The 27,535-nt window shown below is 34.7% G+C and overlaps 1 protein-coding gene across 1 annotated transcript; it reads right to left on the reverse strand.

Annotated features, from left to right (window-relative positions):
- Positions 1-22,964: 22,964 nt before the first annotated feature.
- LOC137406926 (UPF0462 protein C4orf33 homolog) lies at positions 22,965-26,701 on the reverse strand. The gene is made up of 4 exons (XM_068093529.1): positions 26,542-26,701; positions 26,254-26,344; positions 24,394-24,472; positions 22,965-23,162 (listed from the first exon to the last, which is right to left on the reverse strand). Exons 1-4 carry the CDS (start codon positions 26,699-26,701, stop codon positions 22,965-22,967), a joined length of 528 nt encoding a protein of 175 aa, XP_067949630.1.
- Between the last annotated feature and the right edge of the window lie 834 nt (positions 26,702-27,535).

The following is a 27,535-nucleotide window of genomic DNA, read 5'->3' on the forward strand; positions in this document are numbered from 1 at the left end:
ATAAATAAAAACAACTCGTGCTAGATTAAGGAGCCTTGAGATGTCATGGCTTTAATTTTAACTTACTCAAAGCAATCTGTGTTTGAATGACTTTAAATTAGAGTTACTCAAGGCAATATGTGATTGAATGACTTTAAATTAGATTTACTCAAGGCAATATGTGTTTGAATGACTTTAAATTAGATTTACTCAAGGCAATCTGTGTTTGAATGACTTTAAATTAGAGTTACTCAAGGCAATCTGTGTTTGAATGACTTTAAATTAGAGTTACTCAAGCAATATGTGTTTGAATGATTTTAAATTAGAGTTACTCAGACAATCTGTGTTTGAATGACTTTAAATTAGATTTACTCAAGGCAATCTGTGTTTGAATGACTTTAAATTAGAGTTACTCAAGGCAATCTGTGTTTGAATGACTTTCAATTAGAGTTACTCAATGCAATCTTTGTTTGAATGATTAAGGAAAGAATCAGCACTCACTGTTGGTCTTGAGAGTCCTAGAGTTTGCTCATCATCCTATAGAATGAAAAAAATTAGCACAGTTCATACTTTATCTAACACTAGCATTCTAATTTAGAGGCTGATTCATTAAACTTTTTGTTTATGACTACAGTATAGCGTTTAAAAGAGGTTTTACAACAACAAGTCCATTTTGACACCATGAGGTGTGACACCAACAAGTCCATTTTGACACCAAGAGGTGCGACACCACCAAGTCTATTTTGACACCACGTGTGACACCAAAAAACCACTTTGACACTAGGTGTGACACCAACAAGTTCACTTTGACACCAACAAGTCCATTTTGACACCAGGAGGTGTGACACCAATAAGTCCATTTTGATACCAGGAGGTGTGACACCAGCAAGTCCATTTTGACACCAGTAGGTGTAATACCAACAAGTTATTTTGACACCAGGAGATGTGACACCAACAAGTCCATTTTGACACCAGAATGTGTGACACCAACAAGGCCATTTGACTCCAGGAGGTGTGACACCAAACATTTGAGGAAAACAATAATTCAGAGATTGCTATGGAATACTATAGCGCTTTATAGAAATATTATCTGCACTTGCACACCATACACAATCACTATGAAAACTTGATAATTATGTTTACCTATAAATATCAATCTCAATGTTGGTCTGTCTTTAGTCGGCCTGCCTGATCAATTATAGCAATACAGTTTCAAGTGAGAATGAAAAATCTGTTGCGCGCTGGATCATAGTGTAACTTTAAACCTCCAGTTCTGCAGACAGGAATTTACCAATACGCTATGCCAGCTATGGCCAAATGTCGGATCTAGATCCGGATGTGGATCTTTGTAGTCTTTTTGTGGATCTTTCAAGATGGCTTTTTAAAAATATTTTTAATGTTTTTTTTTAATTTGGTTTTAAAAAGATTTTTAAAAAATTTTGTAAATGCATTGTTTTCAGCAATAAATTTTGTGAAAAAACAATCATAGCGTACGACTTACAAATACTCTTGTTCATGAATTTTGAGATGTGCTGTCAGTAGCAGGAAACCGCTTTTTGATAGTATTATAAAATCAAAGCCCACTCATCATTTTTCTCACTGATATCAGACATATTTATTACAGCACATTCATTCTGTAACTTTTAGTCAACTTATGTAGGACGTATAAATAAACAAAGTTTTTTTTTAAATCGTATTTGACGTTTTGTTGCAAGATGTACACAAATAGTTGCATGTTTATGTATTGTAAAAAAAGAAAAATGCAGATCTTCAGCTTGTTGTGGATCTTTAATTTGTCAGATTTGGCTGTAGCGGATCATGGCCAAAATCATTTGGCCATCCCTGCACTATGCTGTCCTACTGCCTATACTATTTAGTAAATTGGGCACATATTTAATACACATGCCATTAACTTCATGGCTTCACGCTTAACACTGCAGTTAGCGTTACGTGTGAAACAATACGAGAAGAAAAATGTGTGCGAATACATAAAGAAAAATGTTTTAACTCACATTGCTAACAAGACTATTACAATCAGCAAATGCAGTATGAATTGCAAAAAAATAAACACAGTACACAGAACTACCTACGGTACACAGAAATAAACACAGTACATACAAATAAACACCATAAGCAGAAATACACACCATAAACAGAAATAAACAAAACACGTTCATTTAGAAATTCGAATGGTAGATGTTGTATATATTGAATGCAAATAAATTTTCTATGCAAAAACTTATTTCTTACTCGTGCAATGATGGGAATTCAACTAATCTTACATATTTTAAATAATTCACTTTCTTACAGTGTTAAGCTCCATGCAAAACAAGATCTGTCAAAACATGCTCTGCTTACATTTCAATAAAATAAAAATATTTAATCTATTGCTGAATCATATAGAATTTATTAACTACTATAAATACTGTATATAAATAAAAGAATTAAGTAAACAAACTAATAATTCTTGTTCAGAATTTTCTTTTTTGCAGATATACTAAAGCAGCTAGTTATAGAGTGTACTTATTTGCTAGACTAGTACCCTGGCAGTCCTGTGAGCCGTGAGAGATCTTCAGGCGCAATAACTAATCACACAATTATTTCCTAACATGGTAAGGTGGTGGAGTGTCACTGATAGTGGTGTGCTGGGCAGCTAAGCTGAATGTTGTGAGTTCAAATCCCACATGATGCGATCTTTTTCTAACCTATATCAGTGGTGTTGGACAGAGGGATAAAAAAAGCTCTTAGCAAAGATTGTCAAATAGTCACATACCCATGCCAGTCTGCCTGAGAAGGTCGTCGTCATGGTTAGTGGTTGATCAACAACTTCTTTTTTGGTATGACTAGAAAGAGACATACACATTATTACAGAGTATTTTAATATACTATAAAATAAGAGCGCGTAACATCATGTTCTCATTATTTGTTTATCTTTTATGTTGCTGGCAGGATAACTCTCTTATATACGTATGTCCAACAGTTAGAATTTGTTTGAGGTGGTATCGATGCTAACAAGGTAGTCAAAATGTGAGAATGAGTCAAGGCTATTGATGCTCAGTAGCATATTTTATGGACACTGCAAAAAGTGAAAATTTATATGTATGTTTTTGTCTGGAAAAAATTTGACTTACTTTAAAAATCAAAGGAAGACTCCAAAAAGCTAAAGTTTGAAACGCTACACAACAGGTAGAAGTGATGACATCATTGTTATTTGCTTTGAGTTAGGTATATATTAAAAATGGTTGTCATTGCATTTAAGTTATATTCAAAAGATTTTACGTGACATAAAATGCAACAGTGCATTTTTAGCATTTGTGTTATCACATCATTTAGACGCATTATCTAATTTTTTCAACAATTTTGTTCTTGTCATTGATAAAATGGTAAAGTTACACTGTTTTTGAGAATTCAGAGTATTTCATTATTACATAAAAAATGCCATGAATTTGTTATTAATTGAAAAAAAAGCATACGCTTTAAACTGTAGCAACTTGCATCCTGTCATGGTCAGCCCTCGAATTATGTTTCTGTCTTCACTCTTTCTAGGACTAACTTGTTTGCTAATTATAACAAAAAATGAAATGCAGGTATATCTTAGACCTGAGGCTAAATTGTGCCAAGGGTATCAGCAGACATCGTATTGAATCCCTCATTAGTGAGTGAGGGAGGAGTCTGGTATTGTGAGGTGATGAGTAGGAACTGAAGAAATATTATCTTTAAAACTGTGTTACCAAATGAGTTATTATCGCTAGGGTTAATCAGGTACTTTAGGTGTAGGAGTTGGCAATTGGACACACTCGTGCTAATTAGATTCCAATGAGATACCCTGCACAAATGTAAGTGAATTGTGGTTGTTTTTACCTTTATGTAAGTAAGAACTGAGTTGGATCTATTGACAGAAATTACACATTTATTGATGCGTCATTGGAATCTATAGCCAGAAGTCGTATGTAGAGAGCAGATCTACACAAAAAAGTGACGGATCCAGCGGGGGGATAGAAAAAGGGGGTTGCGAATTAAATTGGCTAGGGGTGTAGATTGAATTGCGTGGAGTTGAATGAGATGTTGGGGTTTGGGGGGAAATTGTGGTGTAGAGTAGGGGGTTGAATTCGAGGGGGTATGGATCCGCTCCCGGCGTAATCGGCGGATTATCTGTGGATGAGTCATCCGATTAGTGGGGGATGAGTCATCCGATTAAACGTGGATTATCGCGGGATTAGTCGGGGGAATCGTTGCGGATTAGTCGGCCGAATCGTCGCGGATTATCGGTGGATTAGTGGGGGGGTGAATATCTGGGACATCGAGGGCTGGTTGGTTTTCCGGAGTGGATCTCGCGGATTATCGAGGAGAGCGAGAGGAGAATGTTATATATTTGGTTGAATGAGAGATAAGTTTTTATTATAAAATATAAACTATAAATGTTACAAAAAATTCAAAATCATTCTGTCATTCGTTTTAAAAAGGAAAGTTTTGGAATACATCTTTCATCAATTTCTGTATCACATCGAAGAACTAAAATAAGAGTTGATTTTCCCAAAGAATTGAGAAACTGAACAGGAAGTAACAAATCTAACCCTTCATTTTTTCCAATATTATCATAAATGAAGGTATCTTTAGGTGTAGTAGAATTTGAAATAGGCTGAAGATTACAGATAAAGTCAATATCTTGAAAATTCGATCCTGGAGGACATTGCAACATTGAAAGAGTAGAGTTATATCCACATAATTCTCCTCTGTAGAATAATTTGAAATCAATTAGAATATCGATTGTGGAATTTTGAACTGAATATTCACATTCAGAATATGTTAGAATTTGTTCCGATGAAGCTGACACTATAGGATTAAGGTATAGGTTTTCTCCATCTGTTTCATCTTCATTTAGTAGTTCTTTACATGCAAATCTGTGATTGCCTGGTAATGGATAACCACAATGAAAGTAGTCTGATGGAAATATTCTTCCACATGTTTCATTATTCTTGTGATATAAAGTAGTTTCTTCGAATGGAAGTAGTAATGAAACTTCAAATTCATTGAGTGTTCTGCTTAAGCAGCTATTCGCATCGGTAACATATTGAATTCTTTGATTTCCATTTATTATTCCCGTAAACCGTAAAATGAGAAATATTATAATGTGCAAATTCATTATAGTCATAGTGTCTTTTTAAAATACTACTCTCTTGACTGAAGTAGGCAAAGAAAATGAATAAAAAGTATGTCGATATAATATATATAGTTCATTCTTCAAAATTATCTTGAAATAGTATACAAAAAAGTTATTCAATTCTGTTTGATGACTCAATCCTTCTTGGAAATGAAGTTAACAAATATAAAGAATTACGCAAAGTCTAACTGTGATGTTTATCAATTCTTCCCATTGATATGTAGGAGTTCACTGAAGTAATGATTTGTAACTTGTTGATCATTGGCTTCTCCTCTCAAATATGGATAAAGTCTTGATTCGGTTAATATTATGTTTGAAGGTGTGTTCCAATCAAGTGAGGATAATAATGATAGTTGGACTTTGTCACTCCTTGGTCCGATTTGAGCAGATTCCAAACACGTTCCAATATCGAGTTCGGCAAAAGTCTCATGAAGTTCTTGTCGAGTCAATCCTTCATTTCCATATCGTACTTGCATTATTCTAATACAATGTTGACATCCTTGAGCTCCCTCGAAGCATCTACACTGACTTTCTAAATATGTTACGAAGCGTTTATAGATATAGAATCCGATAACATAGTAAAAAGTTTCTTCAGTAACTCTTCTGATGAATTTTTTTGTGTTTTTCTTTACAACCACTCTTGATAATTGTCCATCCTTAAGATGAGCTGGAATAAACTCCTCTAGAAATATAACCGACATTGTTTCTGTTTTCTTCGTTTTTGGTTCCTTCACCATCAGAGCTAAATTGAAGAATGGTGGAGAATTCTAGAGGAGTAGACTTAATAACATTCCGAATCTTTTATTATTTTCATCCAACTTTTTTTTCATCTATAATTACATCATCAATTTCATGCTCGATTTCCTCTTCCAGTCTTTCTCCGATTAATGGAAATTGTGCTATATGAAGGAGTCTTCTGAAGAGCAGTTGTTTCGTTTCTTCACGTTGTGTAGGATGAGTCATGTAGTGCCGAATTCTATTCCAAAGCATGGTTTCAAAAATCTTTTCTTCCATCGTTTTAAAATCGATCGCGATAAATCTGTTAATCCATTCTAAATCAACCTCTTTTCCAATTTTACCTTCTCGAATGGTAGCTTCAAGATCAACCCATTCAAAGATCATCTTCAAATCTGAGGGTGTTATCAATATTTCTTTTACAGATATTGTTGATTCCAAACATTCCCTGCATTCCATCGCACTGCAGACACAGTTGGACTTTAATCTTTTCAATGACACAACTTTTCTAAAAGCAGCTGTTCCTAGAATGTAGTATAAACATTCCTCGGTGAGATGTGTACGAATTTGTTCATTTTCGTCAAGTTGAACCAAGATGTTATCCGGGATTATTTCTGCAACCTCGAATGGAACAAAATCTTTAATCAGAATGTTTTGAGCCATGTTACTATGAGAAAGTCTACATTCGAAATGATTTTACATTGGATAGTATATTGAATTTATATGAGCTTAGCTATATATTATTGATATTGTATATACGAAAAGAAGAGTCAATGAAGAAAATAAAATTTTATAGTAATAATACATCGTGGAGCAAAACTCTACTATCATATATACTTAGCAACAAAATCACTTCTAAAAATTATGCTAAAATATATTCTGTGCTCACTCCATCGTTACATACTCTTCTTTTTGAATAAAAATATGTTAATCCTGTTCTAAGTTGAGTGTATGAGAACACTCTATTGTCTTTTTTTACAAAGCCTTTGTTTATCCCTTCCTTAGGAAATCTTGATTGTAATACTTTTAAAAAAGTGTCTTTTGTAAAACTATTCGTAGTTTTACTTAATCCTTTACTGCTATGCTTTGTAGAATGAGTTTCATCATTCCAGCAAAAGTAAGTCTTAGAATTTAAGGCTACTATTCCATGACCTGAAAATTCTACTTTGAATAAACCAGGAGTCCTTATATCATATTGATATACTTCTTTGCAACAATTTTGTAATTCCCACAACTTTGTAGGATCAGATTTACAGAGTTGGAAATCATCCGCGTGTCGTTCGCAATACATCCTAGGAAACCATTTTCCATATTCTTTGTAGTATATATCAGCGATCTCTTTTCTAACGATATTATCCATAGGTGCTGAAAGAGCCATGTAGGCACTATCTGTATCCATCGCCACATACTGGAAGTCCTTTCTGTCGAAGTATCTAAAATAAAAAAAATTTCAATCCTTAATTCTTGTTATCTTAGTTTTATAATACTCTCATTTCAAAAATTTATCATTCAAATGTTTACCATTATACATATTTTTTCTAGAAGATACAAATGAGATTACTTACCTATCCATGAAGTCATAGTAGAACTCCAACATCCGAAGTTTAGCCAGTTGTAATATGGAGAATCCGATATGTACAGGTATATCCATCGTCATCTGAATAAATATATATATACAGTCTTATTAGATTCCTTTACATATATTACTCCAAGTAAATTTTTTATTATGATTCAATTATATCAATAAGATAATAAATATATACTACTAACCGAAGACTTGTGTTGAGTCAACTCATAGAAGCTATCATCGATTTCCTCCAAAGATTCAAATCTGTGTGATCGTATTCTCAAGGATGCTTCATAATCTCCTTGAATATACTTGACATTTCGATGTTTTAATTTCTCAGTGATTGTTTTCCCGTACGATGAATTTCCAATGAGTTTATTGGTTGTGGCTATCAACTCTTGGTCAGGATCTTTGTCACCAGCTCTTCTAGCATTTGAGACAGATTCTCCAAATGACTTGAAAACTCTTCTAGGAGTGTATTCTATGAGTTGATATATTTTGGTTATAATCATCCCATGATTAAGATACCATTTTGCTAAAGTGGTGAGTAGCAAAATTTTTTGTCCAAACATACTCCCCACCAAAGTTCGTTGTTCTTGAGGTAGCATTCCTTCCTTTTCAGCAAATTCTTTCATACTTTCACTAAGATGATTTCTATTCAAAGATGTATTCTTGAAAATGGGGCTCATTTCTGAAAACTTTTCGTATAAGTTTTCAGGAACAGATATATCGCATTCAATGAATCCATATATCTCCCCTTTTATAATCTGCTGAATAATCTCATCCTCGGTGGCAAAGGAATTGGAAGGATAAAACTCTTCGTTGAAGATACTAATAAAGTTCTTAATCTCGGTGTTATCCTCAATCATCTTGTCCCATTCACACTCCCAGTTTCTTACTAAACGATATCCAAGTTCTTTAACATATTCTTCCTTCTTTTTCGTTTCCTCCAGAACTTCACTCATGGGTCGATTCTTATATGGATGTATACTTATTCCTTTGGTCTTGTTACAGTTATGTCCATGCCAGAAACATCCATGAAATTGAAACACTGTATTCGATTCTTCACAATATCCATCAACAGGAAGATTATGTTGTCCAATTCTAAATTCTTTATCATTGTTTTCATGTAAGATTTGAATATTGTCCTTCCAAGTCAAAAATTGTAACCATCCATGAGCAGCCTTGCTATTTTTTCGAGGATGAGTGTATGCAAATCCATTTTCGAATCGCCTTATTCTAGGGTTTCCAGTAGGCATTTCTTGCATCATACTCCACAAATATAATGCATTTGCATCAACTCCTAGAATAAGTTCACAAAGTTTGGATTCCTTTCCAAACTTTCTTTCTCGAATCAGTGTTTTCTTCGACTCATGAAGTCTGTGAAAAATAATGCTAGGTCCACCTACGATATTGTCCTTGATGGTAAAGTAAATATCTTTATCGTTTTCCTTGATCAGACAGACAGGTTGACAAGTTTTGAAATGATGTGATGAGATTGTCTGATGATGAGAACTCATAGGATGAGGAGGTGAATCTGAAAGTTTCAACATCCATTTTACCGCCAATCCAGGAAGTGAAATGGCGTCTTTCAACATATCGATTCCCATGGTTCTGTAAACTTTTTTTTGTTTTTCTACAGCTTCAACAAATGGTACTACATCGAGATTGTTGTACCATACTAGAAAATCTTTTAACGTTTTCATCTTCTCTTGTTTCCAAATGTTTAAACAGATTTCATAATCAGCATCCGAAATGTGTTCATCTCTCAAAGAACTGTAAAAGCATTCTTTAGGTGGTAGAAACGGTTGTTTCAACTTCTCAAGATCATCCATATATTCATAAGGATAGAATCCTTTTTGTTGAGAACATTTGAAAGCTTTGAGATACTTTGCATAGGAAAATCCTGGAGCAATGAAGTTGGAAATATCCAAGAATTTGAATCTTCTTGATTGAATACAGCTCATCTTGTTTGTTCTTTTCACTACAAAATCAAAATCTTCATCTTCTGTGTCTTGAAGACATCGAAGTAGAGGTCCTTTCATCACATTCAGGTCGTAGTTTTGTGAATTAAATCCTAGAATCGGAATACATGAGATGAATTTGTCGAAACGTTCAAATAAATGACGAAATCCCTCTCTTGAATGGTATACTCGAGGATTGGAAAATTTGCAGAATTTAAATCTTTCTTCAACTTTTCCTTGCTTTTCAGCTTTTGCCTTCATCATCTGTCTAATGTAGTAAAGTTTTTTTTCAAGGATATCCCGGGCTTCATCAGCAATTTGGGAAATATACTGAACAAAAAAAGATATACAAGAATCAGTATCTCCCTCACTTACAAAACACTTTGGATCCTTAAATCCGGGTACATTTGAACAAACTGATATACTCATCAATTCGTGTCTCGATGTGAATGTAACCGAATTGGAATTTGGTGGAAGGTCGGATTTTGGAAGATAACACTCGATATCATAGGTGATTAAAAAAGGATAATAAGTATCTTCCTCAGCCACGGATATTCCTATCTCTCGTTTCAGTTGTTCGAAAATTGTAGGTGTTGCCTTAAACTTTCCTCCTTCGAAGATGAAGTTTGTTACTGTTTCTTGACTACATTTATGTCTCTTGAAATTTCCTCTTTTTGTAAAGCTCACTTCACAGGAAGGACAACTAAACCCTTTAGTATAAGCATTAACATCCTTGATGAAACTGAAATGAGAGTTCTGCAAATCGAGGAAGAGTTCCTTTCCCTCTTTTTGGGTCGATGTCCAGATGACTGTTGAGGTTTTATCAGCATTCAGAGATAATACGGTTATACGGATGTCAAAACACTTCTCAAGAGAAATTAAGTCTCCTAACTCAATTCCAGGAAAATTCTTCATCAGATCTTTGGAGGATGAGGAAGGAGAAGAAATGTGTTTCGAGTACTTCTGAAATAGCATCTTCACAAGTTGCTGTTTTGTTCTTTGTCTGGTGCAACTACATCGCTTTGAACACTCACACATCTCCTTCAATGCTAAACATCTGAAGAAACAGAGATTGTCTGTGTAAGGAGTGCAGCTCATAGTGATTACATGTCGATTGTTAAGAATGTGAGACGGAAGATCTGAAGCCACTCCTATTTGCCCCATTCCAATCAATTTATAGAAATAGAATGAAATATTGGTAATTACATTCAATTTCCAAGCTGTATTCGGGCGTTCTCGAATCGCTATAGCAGCAAGATCTTGTCTTGTCAATTCTTCAAAAAAATTCTGTAGTTCCTGTCTTGTTGTAATCAGTTTTGCTTTTTTGAAAATTGTAGCATTATTCGATGAAGCATGAAAATATCTTAATTCTCCTGAGGCTTTATGTTCAAGAATGCATCCCACACTACAATTTAATTTAGCTCTTGTTTGTAACCCATTCCAAGTTGTCAACATTTCGTTCCATATTCTTTCCGAATGGTTTGGAGTTGGAAGTTCTGCTTGAGGAATATTTCCATTCCATAAATTTACGTTTAACGTTTCAACAACTCTTCCTCGTCGTCTTTTTGTTTTCATAGCATTCCAATGTCTTCTTATTAACTCATCCCATGCCTCATCATCATTAACAGGAATGATATCCTGATTAACTTGTTCTCTTTCATTTTCGATAGGAACGATGGGCTCGACTCTATCATTAATACCAACTAAATTGTCATCATCAGCGTCCACTTCATTTTCGTTTCTTTCGATTTGATTTGTAGGTTGATCAGATAAATATCTATTTTCTTCGATTTCATTTGTATTTTCTTCTTCTGATACATCTGATTCATCGGATTCATCATCAGCAAGATTTCGAGTAATAGGAGTTACTGTTATCTTAGATCGTCTAAGATCTCCTCTTCCAATTTGAGTTGAAGCAGAACGAAATGAAGAATGATGAGAAACAATCTTTACTTTTTCGAAAATGAAAGGGGGATTGGAAACTTGTATAATAATCGAGGCATCATCATCATCATCATATTCGTGATATTGTTCCGAAGAATCATTAGTTGATGTTGTAAACGATTCTGAACTTTCATTCGATTGGAGATGAATGTGTTTAACATGTCTTTTGAGGATTGATTTTTTGTTAAATGAAGTCGAACATTCTAAGCAGATATATTTATTAGCTGAAACGGATGATACACTTCTTTCCCTACTTCTACTTCTTTCTCTATTATCAATTGAAGTGGAAGGAGCAGAATTTTCCGATGAAATTAAATTACGCTCTCGTGAAAGCTTGAACATCTTTGAGGAAGATTTCCAGCTGCCAAGAATTAAAAATCTCATTTTACTATTCTCTCTACATTTATTCATTCATTAAAAGTTTTTTCCACCAATTATTGTAAATCAACTCACCTCATCAGATTTGCTCCAGTCTCCTTCTGAATGGGAAGATGCCGGATACATTTCCTTGATGTATTCAAATTTCGGAAATATATAATCCAGTGAAACAGAGATAATCCAAAGTTCTGAGAGAAGATTATACATAGATATCCAAATTGTAGAATTAATCCAAACTTTTGTGAGATATATAATCCAGTTAGTTCGGAGAAATATAATCCAGTGAAACAGAGATAATATAAAATTCTGAGAGAAGATTATACATAGATATCCAAATTGTAGAATTAATCCAAACTTTTGTGCGATATATAATCCAGTTAGTTCGGAGAAATATAATCCAAAGTTCTGAGAGAAGATTATACGTAGATATCCAAATTGTAGAATTAATCCAAACTTTTGTGAGATATATAATCCAGTTAGTTCGGAGAAATATAATCCAAAGTTCTGAGAGAAGATTATACGTAGATATCCAAATTGTAGAATTAATCCAAACTTTTGTGAGATATATAATCCAGTTAGGTAAAGAAATAGTTCGAAGATCTGAGAATTTCATGTATAAAAACTCCAGGAAAAAAGTCTCGATAATGGTGAGCCCATCAAACTTAGCTGTATTTATACTAGTCAAGTTCAAGGAGGTGGAACCCGAACAAAAGTTATAAATCTCTTCTAATCCATCTTGTCTCACTCAACTTTCGTGAAAATTGAATTTCGCGAAAGTGAATTTCGCGAAATTGGATTTCGCGAAATTACACATTATATATATATTATATAGTCAACTTTCGCGAAATTGAATTTCGCGAAAAGTGAATTTCGCGAAATTGGATTTCACGAAATTATATATTATATAGTCAACTTTCGCGAAATTGAATTTCACGAAATTGGATTTCGCGAAATTACACATTATATATTATATAGTCAACTTTCGCGAAATTGAATTTCGCGAAAGTGAATTTCGCGAAATTGGATTTCGCGAAATTATACATTATATATATTATATAGTCAACTTTCGCGAAATTGAATTTCACGAAAAGTGAATTTCGCGAAATCCAATTTCGCGAAATTACACATATATATTATATAGTCAACTTTCGCGAAATTGAATTTCGCGATTTTCAATTTCGCGAAAAGTCTTCTGATATTATGGATGATGCAGCTAAATTTATCAAAACTCATTAATCATTTGATGAGGAGAATTGTATATAACCAGCAGAATTTTACTAAAACGATATCAGTTCTTCATTCAAACTCAGAGAATTAACACACTACACAACTATGGAGGATAATACTCAATCTGGAGTGATAAAACCTGGATCGAATAGTTCAGTGAAGATGACGAAAAAGAGAATTTCACCTGTAACTCTTTCTAACACGACTCCTCCAACGAAGAAGAAGAAATCCAACCAAATCGAAACGAATTTGGAGCAAAGGGCAAAAGATGTGGCAGACAAGTTAAGAACATTAAGTAAGGATACTTTAATGGAGGCAAAATCACTGCAGAAAATGACAGACCTTTCAGTAGGATTGATTATGGAGGTGACAAAAACGGAAGAAGCTCATTCGATCCATGGAGCGTGCTGTATCATTCACTTCAACTATGTGGAAAATGGGATTACTAAATCTACTGCTGTATTTGCTCCAAAACGATTTCTAGATGAATCGCTGTCTTATCCAAGTATTATGGTATATCTTGGATTAAAACCTAAGAGTAATGGACAGGGGAGTTACCATGACTTAAGACGAGTAACAGAAGGAACCTCAACTCCCTTGGACATGAAACGCACTCTAGCCAATCTGAGATCAAAGAGACTTGAAAAACTTATACAACTTTTCGAGACTCGTCATCTCAAGGAGTTCAAAGCACCATCTATTTTCTACTATCACAATGTTGGAACAAGTGAATACAAAGATGCTGAAGGCAAGGTGAATGTGGTACCAACTGTAGCATTTTCAACCAAAGTTGATGGAGAGGAAGTTCAAGGAACTTTAACGATGCCTTCGAGATATGCCCTTTCGTTGAAAGAAAATTATCCGGGTATCATTATATACAAGGGACTAGTAACATCTCACAATACTCGCGAATACTACGATGTAGTAGTCATGGGACATGAAGAAGCAAGCAGATTTTACGAGAGTTCACAATGCAAAAAGGAATCTGCTATCATAGATATTTCCGATGACGATGAGTGAATGATAAACAACTCGATACAAACTTCGTTATAAAGATTGTACATGAACATTTTCTTATGTATATATTCAATGTTTCATTTATACTATATTATCTTTATTGTGTCCTATCTACTTGAACATTTTCATATATTTCAAGTTAAACATAAACTATTTTATTTTTATTGAAACAAAATGATGATGGAAATAATGAATAATACATATAAATATATCTTTTAAAGTGAATAATTTTGTAATAAAACTGATCTTTCATTCAACATATTAATTTCTCCAACAAATTTCAATCTTACATACAAAAAAATACAAAAAAAAACCGAAAATAAATTCCTTAAAATTCTTAACCATTCAAGAGCTTCAACATTACAAAATCATCAAATCTTCAAAAAATAACTTTGTACATAAACACTTTCTCATATACATGTATATTCAATGTTTCAAATATATAACAATCTCCGGAAAATCAACCCCTCGGTGTCCCAGATATTAACCCCCTCACTCATCCGGTAATCTCTCGCTCTCCTCGATAATCCGCGAGATCCACTCCGGAAAACCAACCAGCCCTCGATGTCCCAGATATTCACCCCCCCACTAATCCACCGATAATCCGCGACGATTCGGCCGACTAATCCGCAACGATTCCCCCGACTAATCCCGCGATAATCCACGTTTAATCGGATGACTCATCCCCCACTAATCGGATGACTCATCCACAGATAATCCGCCGATTACGCCGGGAGCGGATCCATACCCCCTCGAATTCAACCCCTTACTCTACACCACAATCTCCCCCCAAACCCCAACATCTCATTCAACTCCACGCAATTCAATCTACACCCCTAGCCAATTTAATTCGCAACCCCCTTTTTCTATCCCCCCGCTGGATCCGTCACTTTTTTGTGTAGATCTGCTCTCTACATACTACTGCCAGAGATCTTTATGAATGACTAGAATGAGGCTCATCAATGCTCAAGATTTTTGTCAATTTCAATACACTATGTTTAATGACAAAAGTCTATGAAACGCATCCGGTGAGTGCAATTATCCTTTTAGGAATATAAATTGTACCTGTCTTTGCTTGTGGTGGACTTACTTTTACACAATAAATAAGGAGTAGTTAGTCTGCTCTTATTCTTCTCCCTTTTCATGAGAACTTGTTAACATCATCAAAGATCTCTCTTATGATGCTGTGGTGACCGATCGACGAGACCAGAGCCGGGTCAAAAAGAGAAGCCGACCCTGAAGCAACCGACGCCATGACAGGGCCATGCCTCAACTCGGCAGACAACACGGCTCCAGGTAACACTTTCGATCAGCCAAAGGTTAGCTGCCGAATCGACCTTGCTACTGAGGGCGGAACTAAGCAGTCATAAAGAGCTGTAAGAGCTGCCGCAGGAGTGACCAACAGCAAAACGCCTGGAAGTCTCTCATTGTGCAGTTTACTGGATGTTCATTGCATCTTGAACTGTACTCTTATATATATATACTAGTTGTGCTACCCAGCGTTGCCAGGGTATTAAAAATCAGCTTATAAACAAGAAGTAATGAGAGTTGCCTGCCACTTTCATTTCCATGGAAACAGCTAAATAATAAATAGTTATTTCTAATAATAATAAATATATAATAAATAGATATTTCTCATCATATATAAAATATTTACATCTAGCTGTCTCCGCTTATATTTTTTGGTTTTTAATAAGTACTTGGCAGCATTAGTAACAGAACGCTACCTGACAGCAGTCATGCATCTGACTTGTTATTATAGCGCATGAGATGTGCTGACATGTAGAAAGAAACAGGCTCTAAAATTGATGAGGAAGCTTGCAAAACACTTTAAATATTTTTGGCAGTAAAAAAGTTAATGAAGGAAGTTATTATACATTTCATTTGCATTGCTCTATTTTTAGATGTAAAATAAAGTATGGAAAGAGTATGCTTCTCTATTGTCAAATAACCTTATTGATAAGACAACTCTAACAAAATTTAACACACGGTTGGTGCAATAGGTTCAATTCAACTATATAGTTTATTTACAAACAAACAAAAATAACATATATGTAAAATAATACTTTCTAACAAACATTCGGTTTAAAACAACCAAAGAACAATTTTTGGAGTCGACCACCATTTTGTGGTGGGGAAACCTCAATATTGCCAATGTCCATGTCCGATGTAATATATTTGGTTTGAGGGTGATCAGCTTCCTGGCTACAAGAAGGCAAGATGTTGCTATCATCAATAACTGTCACGCGAGCTTCGAGGTCAAGGCTTGAGTTGTCTTGTTCGAATGTAACATATTTGGTTTGAGGGTGATCAGCTTCTTGGATACAAGAAGGCAAGATGTTGCTATCGTCAATAACTGTCACGCGAGCTTCAAGGTCAAGGCTTGAGTTGTCTTGTTGTGATTGTTCAATCTTTTCCAACTTCATTTGAGGCCTCAATTTTATTGCAAAGCCTTTCCTGTTACCCTGACCTTTCTTTTTGATAAGGTATTTCTTTTTTCTTTGCTGTTTGGGTTTACCTCTGGGAGCTGTAGAAGCTTTAGCCTTTGTACCCGGGATGTTAAAGAATCTGTAAATATAATGGTGGAGTAATTAATGATTGTCTGTCAATCAGCACAAACTAGTTATGGTACATTTTACTTTAGATGAGAAGAACAGACTCTATCACTGCTGCTGTCATCATTAATAGGCATAGTATTAAATACAGCCCTGAATTATGATAGAGAAGATATGGTAAGATTACACTGCTCTGACAATGCTGGAGTTGTACTTCTCACATCACACGCATTATAATTAGTGTTATCAACCAGAGGAAATAACTTTAGGTGAAGCTGTTGTGTTGTGCACAACGAAAAACTAGCTGCTCTGCATAAGTTAAATTCTATCCGATCATAGACAAGCCTGTGTTCTTACAGAAAGTAAACTATTTACTATAATACAGTTAAGTGTATTCACACGCAGGGTACAGGTACAATTTGTATTATTTTAATTGGTAATTGTAATTATAATAGATATTAGCTGACTTACAGTATCTTCTCAATCAGTGGGACGATGATAATAGCTATCGTAAGAGCTACACCATTTCTCTCAATATAATCACGAACTATCGGTATGATCACTTGAATCAGCATGTGATCGCATGACAGAATCACAAAACAAACAAGAAGAGCCTGAATAAACATGTTTACTGTTACAAGTTTGTTCAGCAAGTGAAATCTGATTGTTTACGTAATGCTGCTTCATGGTTTTGATTGTTAGGGTAAGGATAGGTGGTTGCATTTGAATTGGTGGGAACGTTTCGAAGCAAATTACTGTAAATCCATTAGAAGGAATTAAATTTTGAATGATTTTTTTTCAATGAGAACAAACACTTCCTTATATGCTAGTATAAAGAACACATAAAACATATGTAGACTCATACATCATATAACATAGATACCATCATATAACATAGATACATACATCATATGAGATAGATGCATACATCATATAACATCGATATTTGCATCATACGACATAGATGCATACATCACATGACATAGATGCATACATCATATGACATAGATACCATCATATGACAGATACATGCATCATATGACATAGATATATACATCATATGATATACATGTAGATACATCATATGACATAGATGCATACATCATATGATATAGATACCATTATTTGATACAGATGCATGCATCATATGACATAGATATCATCATATGACATAGGTATGTACATCATGACATAAATGCATACATCATATAACATAGATGCATGCATCACATGACGTAGATACATGCATCATATGACATTGATACCATCATATGATATAGATGAATACATCGTATGACATAGATACCACCATACGACATACACAAAGGTAAAAAGGATAAAACAGAGAAAGTGTAAGGCAAAACTCACCCAGAAAACACCCACCATTCCAGCTATTCACATATTGTGTAATGGACTACATTGAATGAAAAGCATGGTTACACTGACCTTCAAGGAGCTATCCATGCACATTCAAGGAGTTTACAACAATGATAACATTGGACATGGCAAGAGATTATATCTTCGATTATTACTACTTCCTGTTCCGGTATGGATACTCTTCGGTCAGATTTATGCATACATACATACTTCTTACATTTTCATGATTTCAGTGAAGCCTTGAATCAAGTCTTTTGGCTTGGGGAGGCTTTCTAAAGGTTTTGTAAAATCCTCTTCTAGAGAAGGCAAGACAACTCCATGAAAGATCTATGCTGGAGCTAATGAATGAGGGCCTGCAAGAGATGGATTCGCCTATAACTTCTGTTCAGTATTTCACCTGCCCAAATGCTTTCCATAAACATTAGTGTATGGAGGTATGATTCAACTGCTGCTTTACGTGAGCATGGCCGAACAGGTATCTCACTGCCTGTCAAACAAAGTCACTTCACTGACTTGGCCCTCACCCCTCTTCAAATACAAAAAAGGAATGGTAGCAGCCTAATCAGTTGTTCCTCGACTTTATCAAGCTGATCATCAGAGCAAAAGAGTGTTTACACGTGTTTCATATCTTCACCAGCATAAGCATATAATACTACTAGCAAGACTTTACAACAATAGCCGGAGCGATGCTGAAGGAGGATTATTTTCATAGCTTTAGCGAGACTCGACTGACTGTATTATTTTCTGGTAGTTAGAACAATCAGAAATTTCTTTGAGTACCCTGGAATTTGGTTCAGAACTAAGAAACAATTACCACAACCTGAAGAATTAAAAGCTGCTAAATTGCTGATACAAGGTGCGGACCACATTAGTCGCAAAGCAGCAACATAAACTAACAAAACGTAAAAGTAAAACAAATAATAAATATAGAAGGCATGACCAACTGCATCGCTCCTTTATTGAAAGTGTAAGCTAGTAGCCTCAAATCAGAGTTGTTCTTTCTAAAATAAAGTCGGATTAACCAACAGCACAAGGAGTTATCTTACCTTACTTGATATAAGCAGTTACCAACCACCTCTTCTTGCAAATTTTTGAAGCAACAATGATCCATCTTTGCAATAAACAAACTTAGTTAAATAATAGATCTGACGAAAAATTCAAGCAAGGTAGTTCAAGACCAGCTTAACTTTTTCTCATAAAATATATCTAACAATCTACATGTGTTTGATCAACTACCTACGATAGAGAGAGCAAGAGGGGAATGGAGAAAAACAAAGTTTTCCCTATAAAAATACTTTTTTCTTTTTAAAAGCAGTAAATTACTAGAAAAGATATATAAAATTTAAAATTAGATTGGACATAGCAGCAGTGATTTACTAGTAAGTAATGAACAAGGAACATAACAGCAGCCAGTAAAGGTATGTTTGTAGATCGTACATCAAATATTCCATATTTATGGTCAGTTTATCATATAAATCATAGTATCACTTGACTTGCACCTCCTGAGCGCTACTTCATCTTGGCCATCCGCATGGGTGAACAACTCCTGCACATGTTATTTGGTATAATTGCTGAGAACTCTATGGGTTTAAAGTCATCTAGTCTGTGACTACGAACATAATGATAATAATCATGTAGTAAGCTACTGCTGTAGAGCAGTAGAGCTACTTTAATTTGGTATAATTGAGGAGAATTCTAGTAGAGTTAGTAGTAGAGTTACTATTATAGAGACATAGAGCTACTTTATAGAGAAGTAGAGTTCCTATTATAGAGACATAGAGCTACTTTATAGAGAAGTAGAGTTCCTATAATAGAGACATAGAGTTACTATTATAGAGACATAGAGTCCCAAGTATAGAGACATAGAGTTACTATCATAGAGACACAGAGTTACTATTATAGACTAGTAGAGTTCCTATTATAGAGACATAGAGTCCCTAGCATAGAGACATAGAGTTACTATTATAGAGAAGTAGAGTTCCAATTATAGAGACATAGAGTTACTATTATAGAGACATAGAGCTACTTTATAGAGAAGTAGAGTTCCTTTTATAGAGACATAGAGCTACTTTATAGAGAAGTAGAGTTCTTATAATAGAGACATAGAGTTACTATTACAGAGACATAGAGTCCCTAGTATAGAGACATAGAGTTACTATTATAGAGAAGTAGAGTTCCTATTATAGAGACATAGAGTTACTATTATAGAGACATAGAGTTACTATTATAGAGACATAGAGTTCCTATTATAGAGACATAGAATTATTAGTATAGAGACATAGAGTTCCTATTATAGAGACACAGAGTTACTATTATAGACTAGTAGAGTTCCTATTATAGAGACATAGAGTCCCTAGTAGTGCTGGGACGATATTACGATATTTCGGTATATCGTCGATATCACTTTCTGATACCGACCGTACCGAGTGCTTTCTGCCCATATCGAAATATCGGATACCGTCGATATTGGACGATATCGACGATAATATAGATCCATCGGTTTTTTGACGTCATCGCATTGTTTGCAAACGCGCTCGGGCACGAAAAGGCCGCCATCTTTGTAGAAAGCTATCGTCATTCTCTTAATTAATAGTATGTTAGTTAGTAATGTTTAATTTTGCTGATAACAAAATAACAAAAAGCCTCTATTTTCAGGCATATTATCAAATAAAATGAAACCTGTGAAAGTATCTTGAATGCAAGATAGTAGTGAACAATTCATGTTTAGTTTGAGATTATTAGTGTAAAAATTAAAAGAAAATTTACATGAGATGATGACTTCAAATAAATAATGCAGGATAACTTTTACAAAAATAAATTGATTGATACTATATACAAGAGTTCAGGTTTGAAGAATAGGTCTTCTATGAGTATTGATTGTAGCAAGATTAATTGTTATTAATAATTTGATGACTATAATATGGTCTGTACCATCTGACTGTGTAAGTATCGTTGATGTTTTCATGATAAATGGTATTTTTGATGTTGTTTTGATACTACAATAAAAAATTTGCAAACAAAAGCATAACAAACATAATTAATTGCAGAAGCTTTGTGTTTTTAACGATAGAAGTTCTCCATAAAGATGGCGGACAACGATAGAAAGACGTCACGAAAAACGAAGGATATTCCTCTCTACCTATTTGAAACCAGATTCTGCAGAGAATTATACCGGTATACAGATTCATTAGGGAGTTGTTCTTCCATGGCATTTTCTTGACAGACAAGACAACTCCGAATAACATAACCGATATTTCGATATATCGGTTGACTACGCCATCATATCGTATCAAAACGCATTTTTGATATCGTCCCAGCACTAGTCCCTAGTATAGAGACATAGAGTTACTATTATAGAGGAGTAGAGTTCCTATTATAGAGACATAGAGTTACTATTATAGAGACATAGAGCTACTTTATAAAGAAGTAGAGTTCCTATTATAGAGACATAGAGCTACTTTATAGAGAAGTAGAGTTCCTTTAATAGAGACATAGAGTTACTATTATAGAGACAAAGAGTTACTATTATAAAGACATAGAGTTACTATTATAGAGACATAGAGTTACTATTATAGAGTAGTAGAGTTTAGTAGTAGTTTAGTAGTAGAGTTACTATTACAGTCATACTTCGACTTACGAGCTTAATGCGTTCCGAGACTGAGCTTGTATGTCAATTTACTCGCATGTTGGTGCAATTTATTTATATATACAATTAAATATATATTAATTGGTTTCTATACTCTAAAAAATGCAAATAAAACACTCAAAACAAGATATTGTAACAGAAAAAAATATGTTGGTTATTGTCCTAACTTTCCACGTGCTTTCAAAAGGCAACAAATAAAAAACAATGCAAGGAAATGTGATTAATTAAAATGTAAAATTAAATACATACAGTAGCAGCTAACGCTAGCATTTGCCAGGGAGGGAGATATAAGTGTTATTCTTCATTACAACAGTTGAATTTGATAAATTTGGATTTCATCAAAGTCTTAAAAACAAACTTAAAAGCAAACCTAAAAGCAAACTTTCATTTTTTGTAATTAAAATTTCTTCGGCGTTCATAGTTGGAAGTTAGTTTCTCGCTGGTTTGCTAATTTTTCCTTTGTTTCGCTTTCACGACTAGCTGGCCGTTTTAAGATAAACCTATCTAAGGACGTTTGCCTTTGTCGCCCTTTCAACGTGTTGCGATTAGTACAAACACTGGTGTCATCACAAAGGGTTATTGCACGACCACTAGCCAACTTGTCCGAAAGTCTATTTTTATAGATAGCACCGGCCTTTTCACAGAGGCTTTTTCGCCTTTTAACCACCGGCCTTTTCGCCTTTATTGAAACATCGTTTCAGTTACGCTGCCACCGGCCAATTGTTTATCTTTTATTTAATGCCTGAGCAGTCTCTCCATCAGCGGTCGTGAAGATCGCTGCGTCGTTTAGAAACTATAGTTAGTCCTTTTGCAAACTAAATGCCCTGAATATAACCCTTCGGTTTGATAATTGTAGACGTATTTCTGTCATATCGCTGAGATAGATCAACCACGCATACACATTTCGCATATTTTACAATAATTTTCCGTTTAATATCAATTGTTATCATTTGCTTTTTCTTTCCATTGTCTTTCATTTTACTGGCAAACTTTCGGTCTAAACACCGTACTTTTAATTCACATAATTCTGCACTGCAAATTGCGCACAGAAAACACTGTACAAAAGTATAACCTGAGTAGTTGAAAAATACAGAGTGATGCTGTTCTCATAAAACACCTCTGGCATACTTTGCAACTGACTCAAGTGCTCGTATCTCAAACATTGTTTGTATGTTAGTGCTAAAACTTGCTTAAAAGCTGGCTCGTATCTAAAGTTTCTCGTACGTTAGAGCACTCGTAAGTTGAAGTATTACTGTATAGAGAAGAAGAGCTACTATTATAGAGAAGTAGAGTTCCTATTATAGAGTAGTAGAGTTACTATTATAGACGAGTAGAGCTCCTATTATAGAGACATACAGTTAATATTATAGAAAAGTAGAGTTCTTATTATAGAGAAGTATAGATACTGCAGAACTCACATGTCTGGCTGAGCGGATAACTCCATCTGATGGTAGAGCTGTTCGTACAGACGGTTAGAACCAGAACCGTGAATAGCAAACGCGTTAAACTTGTCCACCTTTGGAGGGAAATAGTTGAGAGGTATGTCCGCTTGCCCCTGCCAACTACCTGTGTCAGCACACAATGTCGTAGAATACTTCAGGGGTAGCAGAGTCTGTAATCAAAATCAATGGCGTTAGGTCAGCCTGTCCTAGGACGATTGAGGTAACAACCTGTTCAAAAAAGGTGGAAACTTATTTTTATTTAATAGATTAAGTGAAAAACGACTTTAGATTAATTTAACTTATTAATATTAGATTGTAGGAAAAAAATTATAGTATTTACTGTAAGTACTGGGCAGACACCGAACTCTCTCATGACGAGCTCAACTAACTGGCTTACAATAAGCCTCGACTCTATAACGTTGTACAACCTTGAAATGTCATGCAACTAGACGAACATGCCACTAGTTATCATTTTATAAACAACTTTTAAATATGTTTACCGAGGAGGAGGTACATGCAGTTTGTAAATACTTTTTTGCATTTTATTTGTACTTGTTTCAAGATGACCTTATTACTCTTATTATTACTCTTGTCTGTTTATTTATTGTCACTAATAGTGTTTTATCATGACTAGACACACCCTCCGTGAGAACAACTGCTAATAAATAATGTGCACAGGAGCGAATATTATCTAGTAAATAATGCGTGCAGGAGCGGAAAACTATCTAGTAAATAATGTATACAGGAGCAGATAATTATCCAGTAAATAATGCGTTCAGGAGCGGAAAATTATCCCGTAAATAATGTATACAGGAGCAGATAATTATCCAGTAAATAATGCGTGCAGGAGCGGAAAATTATCCAGTAAATAATGTATACAAGAGCAAATAATTATCCAGTAAATAATGCGTGCAGGAGCAGATAATTATCCAGTAAATAATGCGTTCAGGAGCGGAAAATTATCCCGTAAATAATGTATACAAGAGCAAATAATTATCCAGTAAATAATGCGTGCAGGAGCGGCAAATTATCCAGTAAATAATGTGCGCAGGAGCAGAAAATTATCCAGTAGATAATATATACAGGAGCGGATAATTCTCCAGTAATGAATGCGTGCAGAATTGGATAATTATCCAGTAATTAATGTGTACAGGAGAGGATAATTATCCAGTATATAATGTATACAATAAAATCGATTGATAAAATCGAAGTATCTCAAAGTATTTATTCCTTATGTCTTGCTATCATATCTGAACAGATATGCATTTGTTATTTATTTCTTAGCCCTCCTACCCTACCTGACTTATTGTCACCTATAACTGTATTAGAATTGATTTCCATGATCTTTATGCAGTTGACATTTCAAAGGTGGGTTGTAGCAGAGATGTAATAATAGTGCACCGTCCCACGACCATTGAAGCATATATGGGAGCTCGCTAGTTTCCAAACAAACAGGCCACGCCCACCATTTTTATATAACCTATAATGGAGAGTCAACAAAATTCCCAAACAAAAATACTCCTATTTGCAGTTGCCCTAAAATTCATTGTTGCATTACATACCATATAAAAGAAGACAAAATTTCCTACTAGATGCTATCAATAATTTTATAATTTAAGATAACCTTTTTAAAAGTCAAATCAAAGCACAACTCTTACCTAAATACGCATATACGGTAGCCAAAAATTCTGATATATTTTGCATCTGCAAGTAGCTGGTTTCAGTTTTTAGAGGAGTTATATGTTTTGGTGTCTGTGAATAAACTCTAATTTCTGTTGATAAACAGTCAACAGACATAACAACATAGTGGCTGACAGCAATATTTATTTGAACACTGTAAGTGGATGCCTTTCCTTATAACTGTATGTCTCAGAACTAAGCAAGGTATTTATCATCTCATGCACAGCAGCCAATGCGATTAGGCCTAAAGCATTACCTCGAAAGGTTTTGAGTATTTATTTCAGTGCATTTTGATTACAAAACACAAACAATAGAAATGTATAGCGGAGGGCTGAAATTGAAAAGACAAAAAAACAGCTTCTGTAGCGGATTGCATTTTATTATTATAATTTCGGCACGTTACGGTTTCGTATAGCGAGTCACGTTGACTACTAATAATTATAGTAGCGTGCATGCCTACAGCCTTCTTTGGATTGGCCATGCCGGACAATGACACAAATTATTAGAATCACCAAACAGTAATGTTAACATCTACCCTGAGGAACTCAACATCACTCTTCATACCTTAATTACACTGCTTCCATAAGATAACTTCGCTTTCAACTGCCAACTAATCTAATTAACTAATTAGATTTGTATTAAACCTAAATAGTAGTATCTTAAATTGAGCAATAGAGAAGGATTTACAGCCAAGTATTCTATCCATGTTTATGTCATGTTGACTTAAACGTACATTCTTCAATGTTCCCATTGTCTACAAGGTGTAAAAAATTCACATTTTCGCACAAGTTACACAAGTTATGCAAAAATTGCTAGGAGGTGCGTAGATTATGCATAGGTAATGTATAGATGTTTATGTAGTGTGTAAGTGATGTTTATGTAATGTGTAGGTGATGCATAGATGTGTAGGTAGAAGGTAGGTGATGTGCAGGTGATGTCTAGGTGATGTGCAGGTGTTGTGTAGACGATATGTAGGTAGATTGTAGGTGATGTGTAGGTAGTAGTAGATGATGTAGAGGCGCAGGTAATGTATAGGTAAAGACAATGAATGAACATGTAATATATATGTAATAATATGTAATAAATACAAGAATGTAATAATAGTCTATTTAACATGTATAACATGTATCTCTATATCCTGAAAAGGCTGTGAGTCAAACCTGCTAAGAGTAGAGATCTTTGTGCGACTGCACGTTGAACTGCAGAACCCCATACTCACAAAGCAGCTTTTTATATGTATTACTAGGTGCATATATGAGCTTCAGAATGATTGCATACATGTAAATACTCACGCGCTACCAATTCTAATCATAGACATATAGACCCATATATATCTATGATGCCAATACATTAAACCCTAGAAGATAATATAGGAGCAAGTGCTATCATTCCTGTGTTACCCTAGTCCTGTCAGGGATTGTTGTTTAGCTAGCAAAAGACATGGACAAGTCAGCTGATAAATCTAGCGGAATATTATAAATATAGTCACACAAAAAGAAATATTCTGGCAAGTGTCAGCGGCCCATGCAAGCGTAACAGCAGCAACTGACTGACAATGATTGCGCAAATAAGATGACTCACGGAGAGAATTCGACTTCCAGGTACGTATCATCTTGAGAATTGAGGAAAAATGCCTCGACCACCTCATAATCCCATAAAAAGTCTGTTGGTCCTATAATTACATATAAGTTAATGATAATTAACTATTTCAAACTCGATGTGAGAGACTTTTACAAATCTAAAGATGAGAAAATGTGGGAAATTTGAGTGCTATGAATGAGCAAACAATAAAGCGTCTGTAGCTATCCACAACTATGAGAATTGCACTGTCTTAAGGCATAGTTCAGTAGTAATTTCTGTTGAACCTGCCTGGTGGACATTCTGGGGCTGGAGAATCATTGAAGAATTTTCCGGAAACATTGACACGAACAAAGCTGCTATCAGATAAACTTGAGGGGTGGATACTCAATTTCATAGGACTATGAGAAACTTTCTCACCATTCCAAGGAGAGGCAATGTCATACTCCATAAGCCTTTATAAGGGAATAATAATATTATGATAGACAACAGGAAGTGAATTACATAGTAGTAAAAGTAATTGAGCTAGTGAAACTGTGTGTACAATTCTAAGAAAGCCTAAAATAGTCAGGAAATGGCTCTTACATGATGAAATGAAAGTATCGATGGGCTCAGATAGAAGTCCATTTCTTGCACCCAATTGTCTAGATAGCTCAGACAACTATGGCTATCGAAGGACAAAGACACAAACTATGTACCTTTTGATGACCTTACAACATTTTAAGATTAGAAAATCCTAAAGTATATATTTGAATGTTAACAGAATCTCTGAAGCTTCATCCTTGTTGTATTAAAAATAACTATAGCCAACGTCTGTGTATGGCACTAAATTAACATTCAAACTTGAGAAATGAATAGTGTCTATTATGGAAGCCTCTCAACTGGTCGCATAGAAGCAGTCCTAAAAGCTAAGAAATATTTTATATTGTATCAGACCAGCCTCTTACACATCATGAGAGTAGTTCAAGTGTGAATAAACGTAAATGGAAAATAGTAAACCAATAAACAATAGGAGTCAACAATTATATAGTTCCCTCGAACCATTATGGTTTTAGGATGGTACTGGATACAATCTTTATGTACTCAGTGCGCTATAAGTTTGTACTAAAATAGTTACTATAATAAAGAAATGAAGTTGCTATGATAGAGAGGTAGAGTTACTATTCTAGGTGTAGTTTATCAGTATATAGGAAAACATTGTAGAGCTGACAAGTCTGGTTGAGTACTCAATCGCTACCAACTTGTACTCAATATATGCATTAACTAGTGACAGAATGTGAAAAGA

Source organism: Watersipora subatra, chromosome 10 (genome assembly GCF_963576615.1).
Source record: "Watersipora subatra chromosome 10, tzWatSuba1.1, whole genome shotgun sequence".
NCBI classification, from domain to species: Eukaryota; Metazoa; Bryozoa; class Gymnolaemata; order Cheilostomatida; family Watersiporidae; genus Watersipora; species Watersipora subatra.